Here is a 23177-nt window from a genome sequence, read left to right as displayed (position 1 = left end):
TGTTCGTGGTTGCTGACATCACATCCTTCCCCGAGCGCTCTGTGTGTGTTTCCTGCCATTCTGTCGAGATTCTTCTGTGCTGCAGAGAGGGCTGGTGCGTGTGTGCGCGTGCCCGTGTGCCTGCGCGGGGAGGGTCCGCATGCACATGTCCTGTGTGAATGTACAAGAGAGAGAGCGAGGAGTGGCTGAATGACCTGCAGCACTTGTCCATTCGTTTTTTTCCCTTCTCAAGGCTCAGATCTATCTCCCTTCAGCTATCACGGCCTCTGCCAAATCATACAGTGAACAGAAGCCCGCCAAAAATGAAGTTCCTCTTTTTGTAAGCAGTCTGATTTTTTGTAATGTTTGGGTTTGCAAAAAGAAAAAATGCTGAAGACTGTAACACCACAGCATGCAACTATGTATTTCTTTAAATGCAAATTGTTTACATGTAACCATGTCATTATGTTGGAAGGTTTCTTTTATGTGGAAAGTGAGTTCAACAAAGCTTCTGGAATTATTTTAAGCTCTTTTTCAGATTCTCTTGCATAATGAAAGCCTGCAGTACTATTTAAGTTTTGTAATACTTTCAAGTTTTCTAGCTAGTATGCTTTATTTGTGTTTGGGAAATACAGTTCAATCAGTTAACAGGAACTTTAAACACTTTTATATTGTAATCCTTAATCCTGCAAGAACTTTCAGAAAAAGTATTGGGAGCCTCGCTGAAGTCCTAAAACAGCCATGGAGCTCTGTTGGTCCCCATAGTTCTTTAGAGTCTAGTTGATGCTGAAGTTGCCTGCCTTTGAAGGTTATCACCCTTGAATCAGATGTCATGATTCACTCATCTGAATCCAATCAATTTGAAATTAATCCAGCTGTCTGCTTTCGTGTGTGTACATGTGTATCTCTCCAGACTAAYGAAATGCGCAGAATATAGACAAACGCAAGTAAGCACACGAAGCTGCCTGTGTTGGTATGCATATATATGTATAAATAGTAAGACAGACATAGAGTACTACAGCATTTCCAGCTTGTTTCTAACTGCAGTAAAAATAGCATAAATTATAAAAAAGGAAATAAATTTGCTAGACAAACTGAATAGATTTTATTTAAAATTAGGCTAGTAAGCAAAAAGCAAATGAGAGCACTATTTTTTTTGTCAATGAATTCCAGAAGAGGTAACCTGCTGCCTCTCAAAAGTAGAATTATATTTTTTCACAAACTGTATGTTGGATATATATGATCTAACACATTTTTTTTCTCCTGCAGCTTCTCTTAGATTGTACAATAATTTAATAACAAAATCATCCTTGCTCCCTCACCTTTATTTTCCTGCTCATCTATTCTTCCACTTAAGAGTAAAATTAGTGTACTTAGTGGATTGCTCCAGGTAATGAAGAGCAAAATTCAGCTCATCAAGTGTTGCATGGATTAGTTTAAGATAATTTTGTGTAGGTCATAGGAATTAAGTGTTCTGACTCCAAACTGTCTATAAAAGTTTTTGTTGTTTGAAGACTGGAATGTAGAAACTGATGTGTGTGTCTTAAATGTAGAACTGAATAAGTGTGTGGGAGGGACTCACCATATTGCTGCTCCACTAAGATTTGCGTGTGCCCTTCCTGATACTTTTTCTCAGTATTCAGTGATTTTTCTGTACTCATTCAGCACCAGAATCTTGATCTGCAAAGCAACTCTCATCCATGCTAACCCTGTCACCACTGCTCTAATCTGTCCACCCCGACCTTCCACCTTCAAGTGAATAAGAGCTTAGGCAGGCATAGTGCTGTAAGCCGATAGTGCCACCGGCTTCAGCTGAAAGAAAGGAAAGGAAATTGTTCCATATGCATTTGCTGTGGATTAGCGTACTGGCTTACTGTTACAGAGAAAGCCTGTTAGACTCTTTTGGGTCCTGCATGTGCATGGGAAACACCATTCTAACTTGCTCTTTGTATCAGAGGTAAGAATATAGGAAAAACAGGAAAGAAACCCAATCCAAGGAAATTTAAAACTGTTTCTAAAAATAGCCTGGGTTTGTTTGTCAACACTGAATATCAGATAAGACTGTCTCCTAGCTTTCTTTAGAAAAAAAATGTGTATAAATACATTTATTCTACTTAATTTATTTCAAAGTCGTGCACTTTTATTTTTGTGATAAATATGATCAAGAGCCGTTCTGTCTTTTTAAGCAGTGAAAAGTTGCTGAACTGTTTTCAAATAGGTGAAAAGCAGCAAAAAAATTTTGCAGTCTTTACACTTTATAATGTTGACAATACGAATTGTTACATGTTATATGCCATATCCTGCATTACAGTAAGGACTTAGGGTGATATAAAGAGACATTCGTGTAGAGAAAGGTAATGCATATTATACATGAAATTTTGTTTTACCCCAAAAATTAATTATAGCATACTGGCTAGTTCTAAAACTCCAGCTCACTGCTTATTCATTATCTCATTTTTTCTTAGAGAGATAAAACACTGAGCAGCTTAAAGTTTAACATATGCAAAGAAAATCAGACAACTGAAGATCAGAATGAGTGAAGTCTAGCTTTTCTACCTCAGTAGCTTTGAGTCAGAGCCAAATAATGGATTAAATGGCCAGGACATCGGCTTAGTGTTACGTAACATATTGTGGGAATTTAGCAGGTTGTCTGTGAGACTATAGCTTAAAATAAGTAAGGAAACACCAACCTCTGTTTTAAAACTATTAAATTTTGGTTACCAAATAAGTATTTTTAATACAATGTAGAACCAAGCAAAAAATCTAAAAAATCATTTAAAGTGATTCATTTTCAGATTAGTTTTCTCTTCTGTATTTAAAAGAACTCTATCCTGTTATGTTCAAAACATGTAAATATAAAAATATGGTAAAAAAAAAGTTAAGAACGGAAAAGTGTAAGCATCTTACTTTTATTTTAGTAGGATTGAACATCATTTATGCATTTTCTTATATGTTATCTAGTCTTTTGTTTCTTAAAATTATTTTGCACATGTTAAAAATTGTGATTTGTGACATTTTGCGAAATAGGAAAGGCTCACTGCATGTATTTTTGTGTGTTACATCTAACTGTCCTTTTGCAATTCAGCTATTATCGTAAGGCTCAGGGAGCTAATATCAGTTCATTACTAAAACTATGAAAATATTTGTTCAAAAAATTCTTCATTTATCATCTGTCCTTATTACTCTGTACTATGTAGCTTGGCTTCTTGTGCAAAAATCCTTACAAGGAAAGATGGATGTGTCTGCTAGTTATAAATCACTCACCAAAACAACTTGGAACTTACTTTGAAATGAAATGAGGGAAAACACACAACTTTTTTCTTGAAGTATCTTGAGTAATACTTGCATAGTCTATATTCCTAAAGAATAAGTTTAAAAGTTTTGGATTTAAACTAGCTGATGTTTTTCATACATCAAATAACACTTTAATAAAGGTCCATCCTATTTGCATAATGAGGGACATTATCACCTCTGCTGTCAAAACACAAGATTGTTTTCCCTTCAGAAATGAATTAGCTGGCCTACTTAGCGTACATAGGTACAGAAAGGTTCATTAACTCTCTGATTTAGGTAATTTTTCATACTAGTGCAGTGAGTGATACTTAAAACTAGAGATACCTAATTCTGTTAAAGTTTTGGCAATGTGCATTTCAGTGCTTTTACTCATTTCTTGAAAGATTTGTAGGGTTGTTCATAAAAAGAAACCTATGAATTATATTATAAATATTTCCCTATGCATTACTCTACTTTATAGATGCAGTAAATATTTATTATAATTAACTTGTACACTAAATTATAAGTAGGATACTTGATCAACTCCCTGTAGTGACTTTCATCTGGTTATCAATTTTGTAGTAACATTTGATTTCCTTTGTGTGTTTAGCAGGAACGGATGCAGGGGACTGTGAACTGAGTAGTGCAAGTGCTGAAGAAGGAGACTTGTTTTGAGGAAACGGGAAAGAGGAAGAAAAGAGAAGGGAAAAATACATAATTTTAAGGAAGAAGGAGAGAAAAAAAACGGGGACTATGGGGAGAAAAAAGATTCAGATTACAAGGATTATGGATGAACGTAACAGACAGGTGAGTAGCAAAAATACTGTATTTGAAGATCATATTGTATTTCTAGGGTGACATTATTAGAAATGATTAAAAGGGTGGTAACTTTGTTATACATATATACATATGTGTGTGTGTGTATATGTATATGTGCAAGTGTATACATATACACAATGTATGGAAGACTATCAAAGAATAGGTACTTTTGGAAACAACCAGAAAGTTCACACATAGTTTTTTCAAGTCTAGTAACATGAGTAGCTAGGAATATATTAATGTAAACTTTAATTCTATAAAGACTGATGTGTATGCTTTACTTTTGGTCCTTTCTGTAGTTCCTTTCACTTCAGGGTACAATATATATGGTTAAGTGCATCTGAAGGTTGTTACAGGTTTAGGACTTACAGTACTGTATTTTGTGAACTATTATACTCTGCCTTTATTTGCATCAGGACTTTCTTTTAAATTCATAGATTCAAATTACTCATGTTTTTACACATTTGCAATATTTTTATTTTTACCTCCTGCATAGAAAAATGTCAGTACTTCATAAAAAATCTGTATTTTTTGTCTGAACATGAAATTTAAAAAGAATTTGTGCATTATAATACATTCTAAAACCAACATCCAATAATACTGGCATGTTGCAGTCATGAGACAAAGTTTCCCCTACCAAAGCTATGGCTAAATAGGTCTGCTAGGATTGGTTAATTAATTATTATGACTGTTTTAAATGAAATGGCTGAGTAGCTCAACGTCACATATTAGCAACACTACCTCTGATAGTTAAAATATGATCATAAATTAGAGAAACTGCTTTTCTATTTTCAGAAAAATAAAATTCAGCAATTGTCATCTTAAAACAAAATCAGTGAAAAGCTATTGTTGTTTACATCTGATGTATCTGATGGATGTTTTGTTGAAACTGGAGATTCACAAGTGTGAGAAATTCTCATTAAAATTATTCAATACTATGTCCAGTGTTCTGCATACATGTGGTTGCAATTTAGGAGTAATTTTCTGTAATTGTTTCTTAAGCACCTGATACTGAGTTACTATTAATATATTAGTTATATTCATTTATATATTCAAGTTGTTTTATAAGAAATGATTATGTTGTTGTTAGATTTCAAGGATTTTAAAATGCCAGAATAAACTCAATTTAATATAACAACAAATTGTAATTTTTAAGTGTGCTTTCCTAGAATTTGTAAATTCTCTAGTATGGGTAGTAACTTGTATTCTTCATGGCAGAAAACCAAGTTTGAAGGAAAAAATATACAAGGATTTATGGGGGATACAGTTTATATTCTCCCTAAAGTTTGCTTATTGCTGTAGGCCAAGCCAAAAAGCAATAGTTCTGTCAATGTAAAACCACCACCATATTTGTTTTAATTGGTTTACAGCCTGGAATTGAAATTGGATGTGAAATATTGAACTGCATATACCATTAACCATTAAGACACTGGTTTTTTTGAACTCTTCCATACTACCATGGTTTCTTTTCAAAGTGTACCTAAATTATTATTTTGTAAATAAAGCTATAAAATTTTGCTATTAGTGACATTMGTTTATACAATAGTTTCAGTGTTGACATGTTTACTCAAATATTAGACCTATGGAGGACTTAAGCCCCCAGTTCTGTCAATCAGTTATCTTTTAAGAAGAGCAAGTTTACTTTTAAAAATGAATACAGCAAGCATTTAAGTCATTCACTGTAGAATTTCAAAATTTCAGAATGAATAATTATCAATAAAACTACAACACTGGAATATTAACAACTGTAGTATTAATGCAGAAAGCACTTATCTTGCTAGTGTTTGATAATTTCCATAGTTTTGATTAGCCAGATACACTGAGAAGCTGAAGGTACCATTTATTGTGCTTTAGCCTCCACATAACATAATTGGCTTGACTCTGCTTCCCATTTCTACTAATATATTGAAACATAATTTAGAAAGTGTTTCTACTAGGTTTCATCCTCTTTATATTTAGCGCCCTGATTTAAAGCCCGGAGAAGTCAGTGAAAAGATTTCCATTGATTCAGCTGGACTGAGAGATCAGGCTTTTGAGTTTTAACCATTATAAATGATTAAACACAACTGGATTTTCACTAATAGCTGATTGTTCTTTAAACAGTTTGTATGAGACGCGCTCTTTTACAAGCCTTACTGTTTCTTATAATATAATATATCCCATGGGCTATTGCTGCTTCTGTGGAAGTTGCATCATTTGATTAGTTTTCTAATTTATATACTTACAGTAATCTTTAAATAATAACTGGCTTATATTCCTGTGTTATTTTTCATATTTGATGTCATAAATCTATTTGAATGTTTAGACTAGATTATAAGGTTGCATAGGAAAAATCTGTTAAAAGTTTTTGATTAGTAAAATCAAGACCCYAACTGAAGCACAGTTCTGCAAAGCTTATTCATAGCTCCATTTACCACGACATGGAAGGAAGACTGTTCAGTTTATAAGACTGTTTTTTTCTCCTTCTTACTAGCTCACCGGAAAGTGTTTGCAAGAACAGCAGCAAATCTGTTTACTTGAAACTGCCTTATTGTTATTTATATTTAAACATAGTGTGGTTTTACAGTACAAGGCATGTTAGATGGGAATATGATGTACATGGTTCATGCAGCCTCAGCTTTTTCAAGCACATAAATTCTCTGCAGGGCAGCATATACAAGGAGAAAACAGATGGAGCATGAATCGGAACCAGGAATATAGCAGTAGTTGAATTCTTCTGCCCTCTCCCCTTGCAAGGATGCAGCTGTTTGGCTAACACAGTTTCTGCAAAAGAGTTGAAGTTGTGGAAGCCTGTGGAAGATGATTTCTACCCCTGCTCTTCCTCTCATCTGCCCAGTGTCCTGACTAACTGTTTAGGTTAACCATCGGACAGAGTATTCGTCCTATCAGTAAACAGCTGTTTTCTTCCACACCACTGTCTGCTATGGTAGGAGACTTGTTCAAAGTGCTTGTGTGAGCAGATCAGGAAGGACAGAAGTAGTGCTGCCCTCCCTAGAAGAGGATTTCTTCTGAGCAAGTCTAGTTCATTGGACTTGTGTACTTTACTCACCATCATGATATAAAATGCAAGTTAAAACAGTCTAAAGAGTGGTATGTCTCTGGCTGCAGATCTCACAGAAATGTGCAATATAGGCATCTGTACTTTTCCTGAAACTATTGAAACTTTGAAATCTTTGGATATGTTAAAGGAAAACTACTGCTGCCTAGATATTAGAGGCCCAGTCCTGTTACCTTGGAGTGCATGAGAGCTCTGTTACTGACTTTGGGGAGTGCAAAATCCAGGCTTTTACCTAGGAGGTGCCATTCATTTAATGTTGTTTCATGCTGGCTGCCAACTGGCTATATTTTCCTGGCCCCATAATTATTGTGTGGTGACAAAGGGGGTGAGGATGTTTGAGTCTTCTGTGCATGATCCCAAATTCTCTTTAACTGTGAAACTTTCAGAAATGCCCATAGCCATCCAAAAAATTCCCTTTTGCTCTGCTTTAGGCCACAGGGAGAAGGAGTATAAATAACTGCCAGTGTTAGACTAAGTGTGTATTTTGGTTACCATCATGGTATTAAATGTAAATTAAAACTTTAAAGAGAATCCTGTTATAAGCAGCCAATGTGACCGGAGACTTTCTTTTTATTATTGTGATGCTGGATAATATAGTCTTGGTAAATGCAGGATGAATAAGACATCTTTGGTAGTGCTGCTCAAGCTCATGAGAGTGTGGTAGCCTTGCCAAGAGCCCCTCAGAGTAGGCTGCATACTGGATACTAGTGGCACCAGCAATAGAACTGGTAGCCAAAAATACTAGCACTGACATCTGATGTCAGAAACTCCTAATGGCTATGAGTTCCTTGTGCAGGAATTGCTATCAGATTGGTGAAGGCTGCTGTGAAGAATTCTGGGTTGTTTGAAAAAAAGAGGAAGGACATTTGTAAAAACATGGCTGAAAATTATTTTTATGTTTTTTTCTTTAAGTGCAAAAAACTTTCAGTTAGCTCTGTTATGGCCAACACATGAAGGAAAATTTGCATTCATCCCCCTCAGAAAAGTCCTTCTAATTTTTCCTATTTATTTTTCATCAGTTTGAAACATTTGTGTTAGTTTTAATGAGGGCCTTTTGTGGTCTACCGTAGATGGGATCATCTGAAACTGTCTTTATACCAATCCGGGCAAGAAACTGTCTTTATACCAGTTCAGGCAGGGTTGCCCAGGCTTAAAATAAATAGGTGTAATGACATAATGATATTGTATTACTGTTATATAAGGTCACTCAAAAAATGTCTCATTAAATCCATGGTCTGTGAGCTAAATTCAGAGGCACATTGACTCAGGAAAGAGGGCGTATTGACCCAGTGACATTCTGGAAGAAGGTCTGGAATGCCCTCTTACTTTTAATATGCTGATTTTTCTAGTAAAAATCAAGAAAGATCTGGTCTTATACAGTGATCCACCATTTATCCCTCTGATCATTGCATTCTTTTTAATTTTTCTGCTTGTGAAGTATGCTGTTGTCAGATTCCCAGTTTAAACTCAGTTGACCTAGCTAATGATTCTGCATACTTTGTTTGAAACATCTCTTTCAATTTGTAATGAGCTGCTGGGGGCTTAACTGTTATTAAATGCCACAGGAAGTGTATACTTCAATATTAAGACACTTAAATATTAAGATACCCTTTAGAAAGTAGCTTGTCTCTATAATTCTGTCGGATATTACAGTAATAAACACTTGCTGCTTAACTTTTTCATGTATAGAATTTTTTATCATTCTTTGATTCCAGCAAATCTGTAGAGCTGTAAAGCAAGACTCGCTGCAGTTATCAGCTCAACAGAGAACAAATTAAAGCAGATGAGTGAAGTGAGGTTAYGGGGCAGGGGAAGAATATCCTGGAGGGAAATGACCGTTTGCAGGAAGACCTAGATTTGTTCTACTGACTTCGATACTGAGCGCTGCTAGTTTCAAAACTAATTTCAGACTTATGTCCATCTATTTTTATCTGTGCTTCAGCACTATTTAAAAGGAAAGAGTAAAAGACTGTCGGCTGAATCAGAACCTTCCCTGTAGAAACAGAAAAGAGCCTTGCATATTGGTGCTAACACAAGTGCAAGTTAAAGAGAAAACCTTTTCTACCAGTATCCTGATATTTTCAGTCTTCCCTGATGAGATGTCTTGATTTTATACAAGATCTGAGCTTTTAGGATTTTTTTTTTCTCCCCAGGGAAATGTTTTCAGATGAAAATATAAATGCTTAACTATGCAGCTAAGCATCATTCTGTTCAATGAACCTTTGTTTTAAACATAATATTCTCTTTATCTTTTACATATTAGAATCCTCCTTCTTGCTTACATTCAGTTGCACGTCATGAGCCATATCCTTGGAATATATCATTACAGCTGGCCCTGGTCAGAGGGGAAGTTAATTTTCTGTAGGCAAAGTATAAACCCTGAGTTTCCATGCCTCTCAAACTGTAGTGATCTGTACAGCTGTGATAGCCCTTTTCATGTTGCATCAGACTACCTGAAAGCTAAAGTTTTAAAATACATGCTGAATTGAATCATGAATTCCTAGAATGTATTATATTTAAGGTTAAGTGTGCCTGTATTACAAATGTATGTTTTGAGCATAATTTAGAGTGAATTAGCGTAAGGTAAATATTTAGGTCAAATTACTTTTAATTTGAAGTGTGAGCAAGAAGCCTAAGTAAAGAGAGCACGATAGTAAATGAGGCATCTGCCAACATAGTACAGCTGAAAACTAATGCAGACACAGGCATAACCTTGTTGTCTTGTAAGGAATGGTCTGGAAAGCCCTGGGGGAGAAAGAGCTGGAGGTGGGAAGCAGAACTGAAGCCATTGTGGAAAGGAAGAAGTTACACTCTTCCTGTTATGACAGGAAATGCAGACAAATGTGCTTCCTGACCATTTGCTCAGCAGGGAATGAAATATTCTTTGACCTTTACCTTGCGAACATTTTAGCTGCACAGAACTAGTAAACATGTTTTTTACCCTAAACATCTATTTGTACCTGCCAGAACTAGTGATAGGATACAGAATAAAAAAGTCAGCTTTCTCGTATGTTGTATCAGCTAGTGTGTATTTGAGAGAGATGAATTTTCTCATTTTTATGATGTCTTTGCCTAGAACATATATATGTATGTGTGTGTGTGTATGTATGTATATGTATATGTATACATCAATATATAATGGATTAATTCTCTCTGCCTGATTCAACAAAAGGAAATGAAATAGCAGAGATTGGCCGTTATTCTTGCATCCCTATCAGTTCTTTAGATCTTATAACTTAAAGTGTGAAGCATGCTTGATACTACCTAACCTACTAATTTCTGAGTTGCTATATTATCTGTTAATTAACACATCTTCAAATTATCCCTCCTCTCTTGACTCATGAAGAAAAAAAATCCGCTATCATGTTAAAGATTTGGATAGACTGAATAATATCACTATTTTAAGCTTTTGATCTGTAATTTATGTACTGATACACTAAAAATAGGTTGGAACAAAGAAATACAAAACCTTCTTTTTTATACTGATTAATCATGAACATTTTATTTGTTATAGCTATAATTTTAGGGCATCCTGCTCAGAACTCCTCTTTAGCTGGACTATTCAGCAAGTTGTAGCTCAGTGTGCTTGAGGCTTCCCAGGACARTAGTTATTTTACCAGCATAAATCACTGCTGTCTCATTGCTGTAARTTATGCTGGAGGGTTGTAGGAACATGGAAGCAGGCTGCTGAAGAGTCCTTCACTGCACTTTAAAGGGCCTTTCATTTAATATGACATGCCCAGCCATTGCATAAAGGAAGGTTTGTCTAGAGCAAATCCTGCACTGGTTCTGCTTCCCAGTTCCACTGAGGGTTACTGTAAAGGCTGTTGCAGCCAAGTCTCTTCGTATGACAAACAGAGCTAAACAAAATCAAATAGGAGGAAGTAGAAGAGACACTATGACAGGAGCTGTTGCCTCTGTAATAGTTATTGGGGTTTCAACATATGATAGGATTAGGTGTCTGGCAATGGCACTTCATCCCAAAGCCCCTTGGTTTGTACATGGCCAACTTGATTTTGCTATGTCTAAAGGTGATTCCTCATGTGGTAGCTCCTGTTTGCCAGATACCTTCTATCTACCATGCCTGCTCTGGTCCCTGTGTCTGAAATTTCAGGTGGATAAACCGAATAATATTTCTTTTTGACCAGGCAGTATGTATCAGATACTGTGATAAATAGTGGGCCCTGTTTTCCCTAGCCTTTCACACATGTTTAATGGCAGGAAACGTATGTGGGAAGGATTATGTGCAAATTCCCTATTTCTCTCATTTTCCTATGTCAGCAACTATATTTCTTTATAATTAGGATAGGAAGAAGTAAGGGGAACCCTGATACTTTGCCACTGGCTGGACTGAATTGCTTGAAAGAGCACAGGACTCTACTTTAAACAGAAAATGTAAGCATATACACTGTGATTGTCAGTGACAAATACGGAGTTCTCATAATGGCACTACTATTACAGCTCAGTCACCCAATATCAGCCTATCAGAGTCTGTGAGATTTCAAAATAAAGGACTAGAAGGACACAAATTAAGAACCAAAAAATAAAGAAACCCCAAACCCCATACCACCCCCACACCGAAACAATACAGAAAGAAGGAAAGATTATATTGCCACAAAGATAAATAATGTGTCCTGAAGGGTGTTCTAGTCAAGTGGGAATATTATGTCTGATCTGTTCCTCTACTGATGTATTAACATCTACAAGGAGCACATTTTTGCTATAAATTTAGCTAAATAAAGACTACTGCCAGTGGCTACTCTCCCCATTTACTAATACAGTATCTGGGTTGAAAAAATGGATGGACTTATTCACATATGTGCATACACACACATATTTAAATTTCGGCATGTCAAAGGATCTACAGTCAAAACCAAGAAACATTATCTCCTAGTGTATTTAGTTTAAATAAGCATTACTTACTACAGATTAAACAAGAAAGTCTGGCTCTGGGCCAAATTACCATCTAATTGGAGCACGTAACAATGTGTACTCGTGTACACTTGCACTCTGGCTGTCTACAGCCCCATTCACAGACATTGCAATGACAAGTCCCTAAACCATCCCTCAGAAAGACCTCTGGCAGCTTTACACATGGAGAACTAGCTGAGTGGTCTTTCCATGGTAGTGAAGAAGAGCCAGAGTTGAAGTGGAAGAATATCCTCTTGACAATCCTCTTTTGTCAGTCCTTCCTCTAGCACGTACAGGGGGGTTCACCTTTAGCCAGAATTTCATCCAAAATGCACAAAAAGCTAACCTCGATTTTTATCAGTGAAGGTGGAAACTGGCTCTTTCACTTTGTTTTGGTTTGGTTTCCTAATACTTGAAAGAAGCATCTGATTTACACACAGCCTATATAGTCATCAGCATTTATACTTCTTCCCATAAAAAATGCAGCAGGCTTTAGGAATCTGATCTTCTACGTACCACCATTCCCATTATGAGAGCAGTGTAGCTCTAGAGTTTTGAAAAGTAAAAAGAATTAAAAGGAAAGAGTAGGAGTAGAAAAAGTAAAAGTTAAATAAGTAAAAGAACTGTGCTGTTGCGTCAAATAGTAGTAGACTAATGGGGTTTTTTGACTAGGTATAATACGCAGGGATGGAATTAGGTTATTTTTTGGTATGTTTCAGAGGTAAATGTGGTACTCACTGCACTCTGTTTTTTTGCAATACATATACAACCATGCATAAAAAGCCTCATAAAAGTATTTAGGAACTGTGTTACTATTTTACATACCTTCTTGGAAAGGTTTTAAAGACTGCTGAATGCTGGCCTCTTATCTCTTCTACTTCCTCCCCCCACTCTGCTTTCATTCCCCCCAGTTCTCACCCTATCATTCTAAAATATTATCATAGCCCAAGAGAGAAGGACTTCATATATTGCCTACCTTTCTCTAGAAAAGCAGAAAATTTGTAAACTGAAAGAGACCTACAAATTAGAAGTGAATAACATCTTACAAATCTGGTTTCGACAGCAGGCATAATTAATCATATCTTGACTAAAGTTGGCAGGGAAGAATATGTATTGATTTGATTCTTGCTGCTGAAAAAAGTTAAATATTAAACAAATTCCATTGAAATGCATGCACATTTTTGGATATCCTTTCTAAAATATGTTGATGAATTGGCTTACTGTCCTTATGTTTTCTTTCATTCTCTGAAGTGCTTTTTATGTTATTAGGGATCTTCCTCCCAAAGACACTGTCCTGACAAAATGGCAGATTGTATGTTGATATATGATGCTATCATGACCAAATAATTCAAATGCAGTATATGATAGCAAGACTGTGTGACTACCTGGATTTATTGGTACTGTAGCTACAGTTACTGAAAAGCTTGTATTCAGTGGATTGTGCATGTTTTGTTCACTCCCAGAGCTGACTCAGTACAAGTAAAATTGTTAAAGTGCAGTCAGAGCTTCTTCAGTGTAGCTTTCAAGCTCCCTTACACCTAGACAAAAGAGGCAAAATGTTTTTAATAATTTATGTTAATCTTTACCAGTCAGCAAAATTTCTGCAGTACTAGAACATTCGCTGTTACCTTAGATGATATTTATTAGATGCTTTTAGTTTAGATGAATATGGCTTACATAATAGATTGAGACCAAAAAAAGTTAAATAATAAAGATGTTGTTTACTTCTATTGCTCACCTAAATATTTTGGAGTATGGAAGAGAAGTATATTCATATTCCTAATGAAACCACAAAAAAGAAATCATGCACAACAATCATTTGTTTTTAAATGGCGTGAAAGGTATTTTTAATCTTTCCTGAGGATACTGACCTTTCACCATACATTTGAAAACACAAATTACAACCCTAACTATAAACTATTGTAAAAGTGTGATACTTTTTTTTAAATATATATACATATATATATATAAATACATTATTATCTTTAAATGTAAATGCTCTAAAGTGCAAGCTGTCAATGAGTCTATTTAAAAAGAATGGTAATATTCCAGGTCACCGTAGAAACAGTAATAGTTACAATTGTTTTTCATGCATTTATGAACAGTGGCAGGATGCATTATCTAATAGATTTGGAAAATGCTAGAAAGATCAAGGAGCTATTAGCAAACTGAATTCAGAGCAATTAAGATTATGCTTTAAAGAAAGAAAGAAAGAAAGATCTTATCTGTTGTCCTTTCTTTCAGTTTCCACAAAAAGGAACTCTAACCAGTATCATTTTGGTGATAAGTGTTATGAAATAAGTATGTGCTATGCAGCACAGCTGTGTGGTTACTCTAAATGTTCAGAAGCACCTAACAGTAAACACAAACAGTGGCTTTAAAGATATTTCTGTACTGGAGTGTACTTTGATGGTAAGAAGCTGTAACATGCTAAATTCTGAGGTTTCTGTGCAACAGAAACCATACTGTATAGAGACACTCCACCTACAGCACTGCGGTCAAAAAGTTGATTGAAAAGAGTTTTAGATGCAGAAAAATATGTTGAGTTAGTACATTTTATTTTCTGTGTGTTTAGCTTTTTCTAAAACATGATATATAACTTGAGATATGTATATATATGTGTGTGTGTATGTATATGTATGTRTGTGTGTGTGTGTGTGTATATGTGTATATATATATATGTTTCTGAACAAATGCATCACAATTTTCTGCAATCAGGGAAAATATTAATGGAGTATTTGAAATACTAGTRTATTTTTCAGAATTTGAATGAAGTTTGTTACCTATCTCATTATCCATTCCAAGTGCCAAAAGCCATTGACAGAGACCAATTTAGATTGAACTTACTATCAAATACATATATTTGAGACCAGTGCTGTGGAAAGTGGTTTTTTTTAAATGCTTGAATAATTGTATGTAATGGTAATCCATCTCTTCTTAACAGTATGTTGACAGAGAGGCTAAAGAGATTGAAATGGCAATGCGAGCAATAACATTTAGTATACATTTGGGAGAATAAATGTATGGAGTATTGGCACAGAGCCTCATCTTTTTGAGATGGACTAGCAAATAGGGATTAGCAATACTTAAAGGTCACATTTTCCAAGGCATGACCTGCTGGGATTCTRAGGTAGGCTGGGGTTGCAGTTAGCATTAACTTGCATTAGGAATGTGACAAGATAAAACAGCAGCTAAACGAACCGTGTACAGAGGAATCTTCTTGCCTCAGTGTTAAACCAATTGCAGAGGTACTACTTACTACCTACGGGTATTAAGGAACTAGTAGCAGCAAGTGTGGGATTAGGCAAACCTGTAAACTTGGTTGAGTGCCTGTCCTTGCTATATCAAATACCTTCACTAGATGTTAAATTTGATTAATAATAAATAGGCTTAGCAAAACCATATTTTTTATCTTAAACATTCATATTAATAAAAATTGCTAAAGAAAATGGATGTTAAAAACCCACAAACAGTCGTTGCATACATTTAGCGTGTATAGGAAGAGACAGAAAAAGCAGAAACAATTTCAGCCGTACGAATAGTTTAAACATCGCTTGGTAGTTTCTTATTGTAAGCCACATATCTTATTGGAACTTGTAAGCTGGTGCATAAAAGGAAAAAAAAACCCACATTTATTCGATGTGCAGGTCATTTTTTGTCAAAACAGTCCCTGTGGAAAATTATACTTACGTACAGATTACAGATGATTTTCATACCACTTAGGTTTTGCATAAAGTTTCAGGGCATTAGCTGGCTTATTGAAAACTTTTAAGCACATTCCTATTTTTACCTATATAATATGATCAGGGTCCTTTGTACTAAAAAATGCCAGTTCATATTTCTAAGCATCTACTTTGAAATGAAATAAAGCATGCTACAGCTGTGTATAGATAAGATCTTATCTCAAAGAGGATATTTGTTGCTGGCCAGCTAGAATTTGTTCTTCATTCTTGCTTTATATTTCTTGTTTCTCAAATGAGAACGTGAAAGTTAAATAAAACGTGTTTGACTCTTTTAAACTAGACACTTGTTCCAAACTATCGAGAGTATATTTATATAAACACCGCATCTCTTTTACTCTACTTAAAAGTCTGCATGAAATAATTCCCCCTGCTAAAAATCTAGTCAGCCAGGATTGGGGGGGCAGGATGGAATCAGTCAGTCACTATCAAAAATAAGAATTGACTGCACTTTCTGTTCAGACTTTTTACAACTGCAGATCTGAGGTGCAGTTTTAAAATATTGATGGGAAAAATGTATGCAGTATAAATACAGTGTCTAAGAAGGGCAAAACTCTAAGAATTAAGAAGTTAGAGAGAAAGATACAGCATTAAAAGATCACAGTGCTACTTAATGAAAATGCCCCGTACCTTTTACTTGTAGCTTGAGTTTTGTGCAATGAGAATGACATATATTTCCTCAGTTACATAACACACACAGATGGATACTTATATTCTATTTTGGAACAAAATTTATATTTATGGACTTCCCTTCTAAACTTGTTCTAATCAAAGACTACAGCAGTCACATTATATTTCCAAGAAAAGAAGAAGGGCTACAAAGACTGACTTAGGGATTTTTGACAGACTTTTTTCTTTTTTTTCCAGGTGACATTTACAAAGAGGAAATTTGGGTTAATGAAGAAGGCTTATGAGCTGAGTGTGCTATGCGACTGTGAGATTGCTCTGATCATCTTCAACAGCACCAACAAACTGTTCCAGTATGCCAGCACTGACATGGACAAAGTGTTGCTGAAGTACACAGAGTACAATGAGCCACATGAGAGTCGAACGAATTCAGATATTGTTGAGGTAAGACTTTGCGTTCTGTGAGGATTCTGTTTTGACTTGGCTCCGAGATTGAGGTACTCAAAGCGAGGAGCCTGATCATGCTTTCTCGAGGGTCTCAGAACATATCTGAGAGGTGACATAATGGAAGGAGAACAGAACAGGGAGGAAAAGGTACCGCTTTGGGGGTCTGAGGTTGTGTGAGACATGCGGAAGAGCAGTAGAAGTTGGAGGGGATTCATATTTTTTGTGAACTGTAAATTTTATCCCTCTGAGTCTAACATGCTCAGCAGAAACTCCTGAGATGGGATCAGTGGCTCCCTGTTGTCTGGCTTTCTGCGCTGCTTTGTCCCTTAGCCTTCTCCATGCCTTGGCCACTACCTCCTGGCTGAATCTCCCCCTTGCCTCCTCGCAGCTCCGGGTGCTGTGCTCCCCAGAGGACATTGCATGCATTGTCTCCTCACTCCAAAAGTTAGAATGTTCTCAGACTGGGAGGAACGGAAAAATACAGTGTAAAAGACGTGGAAGAAAAAGATTTAGAATCACTACTCTAAGGCATTTGATTGAAAWTTTTTTTAAGTTTTTTGTTTATTTACAGAGATAGGCAGTTTAACAGAATGCAAGAAAAATTTACTTACAAGCTACACAATCTAACAAATGCTTTAACTCTCATACAAAATGCTGTTACTAGAAGTATAATAACAGTATCAAAACACTATTATCAGAATGTTAGAAATACCTTATAATTATAAAAAAATTAATATACACTGTTAAATAGGGCAAGTTGTATTTGCAATTACTGAAAATTATTAATTAAAATTTAATTTTTTTTATTGTCAGCTTCTAATATTTACAGAAAAGTCAGTTTAATATGCAATCACAATAAGACTCAAGCCATGCAAAATAAATGAAGCTTTTAAAGGTTTTTGCTGCAATAGCAAAACACGCAGAGTAAAATTTTAAAAAAAGCTTACGTGACTTATGCAAGTAAGTCCCATTTTCAAAGCATCTAAGTGATTAGGTATCTAATGATAACATATAAAAAAGCATTGGCAGAATGAGGTCCTGTCTTAAAGATATGGAAATCAATGAAAATTCAGTCATAAATGCTACTGAATGCCTTGGCCTATACACTTAAATTACTTAAGATCTTTTAAAAAGTGTTAGTTTCAGATTTTTAAATAATCTGGATATTGCTGAAAATGAGACYGGTGCTTTTGGAATCTTCACCTGGGCTAATCATGTATTTGAGTCCAGCAATGGAAGAAAGTAAGTTTATAAGCTACATGTAAAATATTTCTGATGGAGAAAATATACTGTTTGATAGATATTGTTATGCTTGTTACCAGATGTCACAGTCACAGCACAATAGATCAACAAAGATTGTAACCCAGGGACATATATCGCTTTTCTGTCCATCCTCATCTCAACATATAGGATGATACTGTTTCAACGTATAGGATGATACTGTTTTGCTTCCTTTACAATCTCCCAGCAGATATCCTCCACCATGAGGAGAGGGTGAGGTTCTGACAGAAGTACAAACATTTCTGTGAGTTAGGACTAAGACAAAAATATGCAATTTCTTCCTCCTCTCCATCATCTCTTTTTCTCTCTCACTTCAAATCCTCTTTACAGACAGCAAGCCTTTACTGTCACCCTAGGGATTTAACCCTGTTACCTCTGGTCAACCCATGTCCTGTTCTGCAGAACACAAATTCTATCCCCTAAACAATCCCCTGCCCTCCTTTCGTGGCACAAAGCCAGAATATTCTTAGCAGGAAAAGCTTCCTGTGATATCTTTACTCTTTCCTGCAAGCTTTCTTGTGGGAATGGGTAATTAGGCCACCAGTTAGGGATTTATAACATGCTTCACAATGAATGAAGACTTACGATCATGAGGACTCTGTTTTTTCAAACAACTTGAATGAAAACATAAAATTTTAAATGTCTATTTTGTTGTAACTTTTAGATTTTCAGAAAGAGCACTCTCTGCACCTGCAAAATCCTTTTCCTGCAGGAATAGCGGCCTAGTTAGATCAGGCTGACAGGCAATTTTGCATGCAAATGTGTAATTTTGTGGGTGCGCTCAAAATTCAGTTGGCATCACTTTTCTTTTCACTCCTCTCTAGGCAGCTAAATAAAAGTAGGTAACTGAAATGAATATTATTTAAATGGAGTAATCTAACAAACAGCAGAAAAGGCCAAACAAAGTTCAATTTTTTATGTTTTTTCCATATGTATTGTCATCTCTGAATTAAGTCATTTGATTGTTTTGGTGCTATGGTTTTCAGTATTCTGCCTGTAAGGCAAAATACTTAAGCCACACTAAAGCCAGTACCGTTTCAGGATCAAAGAAGTACTTGTGCAGGGTGTAGGTTTTGAACAAGAGTACCATATTAGCAAAAAAGACATGTAATTATCATGCCTTTACTTGATAATTAACATAACAGTGACTAGTACAATAGGGGAAGAAAGCCCACAAAAGTATGTGATCTGCAAGATGGCTTGGCTCTTAGTGTAGTTTGGATGTATTTTTAGGTACAGGATATAAATCTGCCACACATTTAAATATTTAAGTTGATCAGTTAAACTGACTACATTACACATATTTTCCTTGTAAGGAGTCCATTTTTTTCACTTTCAGACAGCTAGATTTCGTACTTACAAGTTTTTCATCTTGTTCTTCCAGAGCAATCAACAGCAGCCGAAGATCAGACAGTATTATTAAATCAGATCATTTTCAATTAAATAACTGTTCAATAGCTATATTTCAGCAGAAGAAAAAGACATAGCTGTGCTCACAGACTTCTGTTCAGAATCATAGAAAGAAAACTTTTTTAGGTAGCCTTATGAAATTTTGAAATACAACTGTCAGCCATATAAAAGTCTTAGCCTTCAATTTAGAATCCAATTTCTGTTCACATTCTGCATAATATTAACTATTTATTTACTTTTTTGATTGTTGTAGAACTGAGTTATCAGTCATTAGAATACGGTATAACTTCTTTGAACAATCTCTATTCAGAGAAAATCAAAAGTTTAGATCTCTAATATGTATTTAATTCCTTCTGAATTAATCCACTGATACTCAGACCTAAAGATTACATGAATTTTATTGTAGTTCTGGTTAAACTTGTTAATTTTATTAATAAGACATTTTAGATTTATTTACTGGGATTAATTATCTTTAGCATTTCTGAAGAAATGAATCTTCAGGCCACAACTTATTATCTGAAAGAGAAGAAGACACACAATGTTATACATCTAATAAGCATTATGCTGTTTTTCAAGGGAAAAATGTCTTGAAATGAATTTTAATACCTGTATGACTGCAATTTGAGCAAAGCTATTTTGATACTGATTACTGTAGTGATTTAAATGGAGTAGCTAATATTAAGAGAAATTTAAAACTCTTTGAGTTCAGTTAGTGTTATTCTTTGAGCTCTTTTGGTTTAATGGTCTAAACAAATATCTTATGACTTTCTTTACATATGTAGTAATTTTATTCAATGTAGTAGTTATCATTGAAATTGTCTTTTCCAGTTGTCTCATTCACAATGGAATCACTTGACATGTAATTTGGCATATCTGAGTTCTTCGGATCATAAAAATTATCTACCAGCTGAACATATTACAGGTATTACCCAGTAAATACACTTACAAACGTGCACTGGTAACTAAAAAGCAATGAACATTCTTGAAGGAGAAGAAAGTTGTATTCAACACTCAAGTTTGTTCATTCTCAGCAAAAGTGACAATTATTTTAAGTCTCACTGAAATCTTTGTAGAGGTTGTATGATATGTATTAGTTCTGCAAACAAAGGCTCATTCTGAGACTTTGGTTTCGAGCTGACTGTGTTCCTAAAACTGAAGCCTTTATGTCCTTACCCACCAAACCACTCACCCCACAGTCTTTCCTTCAACTTCACTTCAGTTAAAAAGCACATGCTGGTTGCTGGGATATAGTAACTTATTTTAAGGAATAGCAGAATCCGTGTAAGGTGTACTTGCTGTACCCGTGGACATTGAGGAAAAAAAATTAATTTCATGTTTATGCTAATTTCCCAATGTATGGGGGGGTACATTTCCATATATAAATATGGAAAACAATACATTCTGAGCAGCTGTTATTTAAAATTCTGCCACTAGAAGATTTCTAATTCTTTACTTCAAAATGGGAATAGATTTTCTCTCATTAGAAACTCCTATAGCATTTTGTACTTAGCTTTTGGTACAGAAATAGTGTTTTTACAACTGTAGTTCTMTTCTGTCTTTAGAAGTTTGTCAATACCTCCATTTACTATCTGCTTTCACAGAAAAAGTTTATCTTATACGTCTCCCACTTAACATTGTCAGCGCAGTTGCATAGGGCTAGGCAAGAATTTTCTTATAACAATGAGGAAAAGGGGAACAAGAGTAAATGCCAGCATTTTATGATTGACTTACAGAAGTGCCTTATGTTTCTTTGTAGTTATTTAAAATAATGAGGCCAGATTCTCCCCTCATTTCTGGAAAACAGAAGTGGATCTAACATGACTTATTTCAGTGAAATTTCACAGTTACACCACTGTAAGTGAGAAGCGAATCAGACCTTGTGAATTTGAACCGTTCTTAGAACAGGGATCACTTTACTACTTTGTGTAGTAAAGATTTTAATAACGATTTTTTTAAATTAAGGTTTAATAGTAAGATTTTAATAAAGATTTTATCAAGGCATCTCTGGGAACTAACTTTAACATTACAGATTTCAAAACATGATAAGATGGTTTATTCCGATTATATGGGAAAATTAAAATGCACAGAAAACTTTGAAATTTTAATTAATTTGATAAAAAAAGGTAATGGATCTTAAAATGTACTGTAATATAGTGATAATGAAGAAAAAATAGTCCTACTTATATTTACTTGCTTTCCTTGTCTTAATATCTGATCCGATGTTACCTTTTCATCTTTAGTGAAAAATAGTTTATAGATGCTCTTTCTCCTCAGGAAGAATTGGACTCCCATTCAGAAATGCCAGTTTGGGGGCTGGATGATACTTTTTTATACGTTTTTCCTGTTTCTTATTTCCAGTGTATCACCACACCTAGGAAAATTGACGTTGTTCAGATACCCAACTGCACAGGGCTTGGTGTCATCCAGAATTTGTAACAATTTATCTCATTTGCCCTTTTTCACTCTTATCCTAAATACAATACTTATTACCTTCTGAGGAACAATGGGAAGAGATTGTCCATATTTCACCATTGACAAAGGTTCATATTTCATGATAATCAGCTGCTTATCATCCATGGCTGCTCTAAATTATCTGGTCTAATGATTTTGTCCTCATTTATTTAGCCGGGCAGAACTCCTATTATTCAAATGGTATATACTCTGAGTAAGTATATGAGACCTAGTAGATTCAGCTCAGCCAATAGTGCCAAAGCACTGTAAGCCTACCACTAAGGAGCTCAGAAAGGACTTTGCCCTTTGATGGTAGGGGGCATTTTTTAGACTAGGAATACAGGGAATTGTTTTGCATCTTGGCTGCAAATATAATCCTAGCCATATTGCAGAAATTACTGTGGTTCTTAAGCTAAGCCATTAAGTTTTTGCCAATTTAAGGTGAAATTTCCTGCTTGTTTTCTCTCTCACTGTCCCTTCGTCCCTGTCACTTCTTTCATGTCACAGCATCAGCTACTTTCTCAGCTTTAGCAGATCTCTCACAAGTTTTTACTAAGCCCTGTTTTTGATTTTGTTTCTTAGACACTTAGTCTGACACTCTGATCCTTGCTCATGCACATAAATCATTCCCCCACAACTCACTAACCACTTCATCTTTCAGCTCTTTTTAGGTCTCCAATCCATCAGTTTGTTTGACCCTGCTGCTCTTATTCTCCCCATTTCTCCAAGTGGCTTTTATTCCTCTGCTCATTCAGTGGTCACTACATTTAACTCAAGTTCTCCTATTAGGTCAGCCCTTTCAAATTCATCCCATCAACCATCTCTTCCGTTTTCTGGCACACACACATCCACCTCCTCAAGTTCCTCTCTGCCAAACCACTAATCACTTGTAGAGAAAAAAGAGGAACAATGCAAACTTCCTCCACTTTTCTCTTTCCTAACTGAGCTTCTTTATGCATATAAATCTATGTTTCAAGGGTGATCACTCCGCAGATCTTCTCCAAACTTTAGTTCACTCCTTAAAACTGCTACTTTGCATGCATATACACACACCTCTATGATCTTTGCAGCTGTCTTTTATCTTACAAGAACTCCTCCATGTCCCCCACGTCTTTGCCTTTTCTGAAAGGTCTCTCTTGCTATCTGCCTTTGACTCTATCTTTTCCTGGCATTTCACTTCA

The 23177-nt window shown here is 35.4% G+C and overlaps 1 protein-coding gene across 9 annotated transcripts in view; it reads left to right on the top strand.

The window, feature by feature from the left end:
* The window catches only part of MEF2C (myocyte enhancer factor 2C), a 127227-nt gene that overhangs the window by 43345 nt on the left and 60705 nt on the right, over positions 1-23177 (top strand). For 6 of the 9 annotated variants that reach the window (XM_026067439.1, XM_026067447.1, XM_026067419.1 and 3 more), the window contains exons 2-3: positions 3863-4059; positions 16648-16851. In XM_026067439.1, coding sequence (XP_025923224.1) covers positions 4006-4059; positions 16648-16851 — 258 coding nt within the window. In that variant the 5' untranslated portion in view covers positions 3863-4005. Of the gene's footprint in view, positions 1-251; positions 320-3862; positions 4060-16647; positions 16852-23177 lie in introns of those variants that run through there. The other 3 variants (XM_026067396.1, XM_026067412.1, XM_026067404.1) reach the window with 2 other exon arrangements.

Source organism: Apteryx rowi, unplaced genomic scaffold (genome assembly GCF_003343035.1).
Source record: "Apteryx rowi isolate R43461 unplaced genomic scaffold, aptRow1 scaffold_104, whole genome shotgun sequence".
Lineage (NCBI taxonomy): Eukaryota > Metazoa > Chordata > Aves > Apterygiformes > Apterygidae > Apteryx > Apteryx rowi.
Note: the sequence above shows the minus strand (reverse complement) of the source record. Positions and strands in the feature narration are given on the sequence as shown.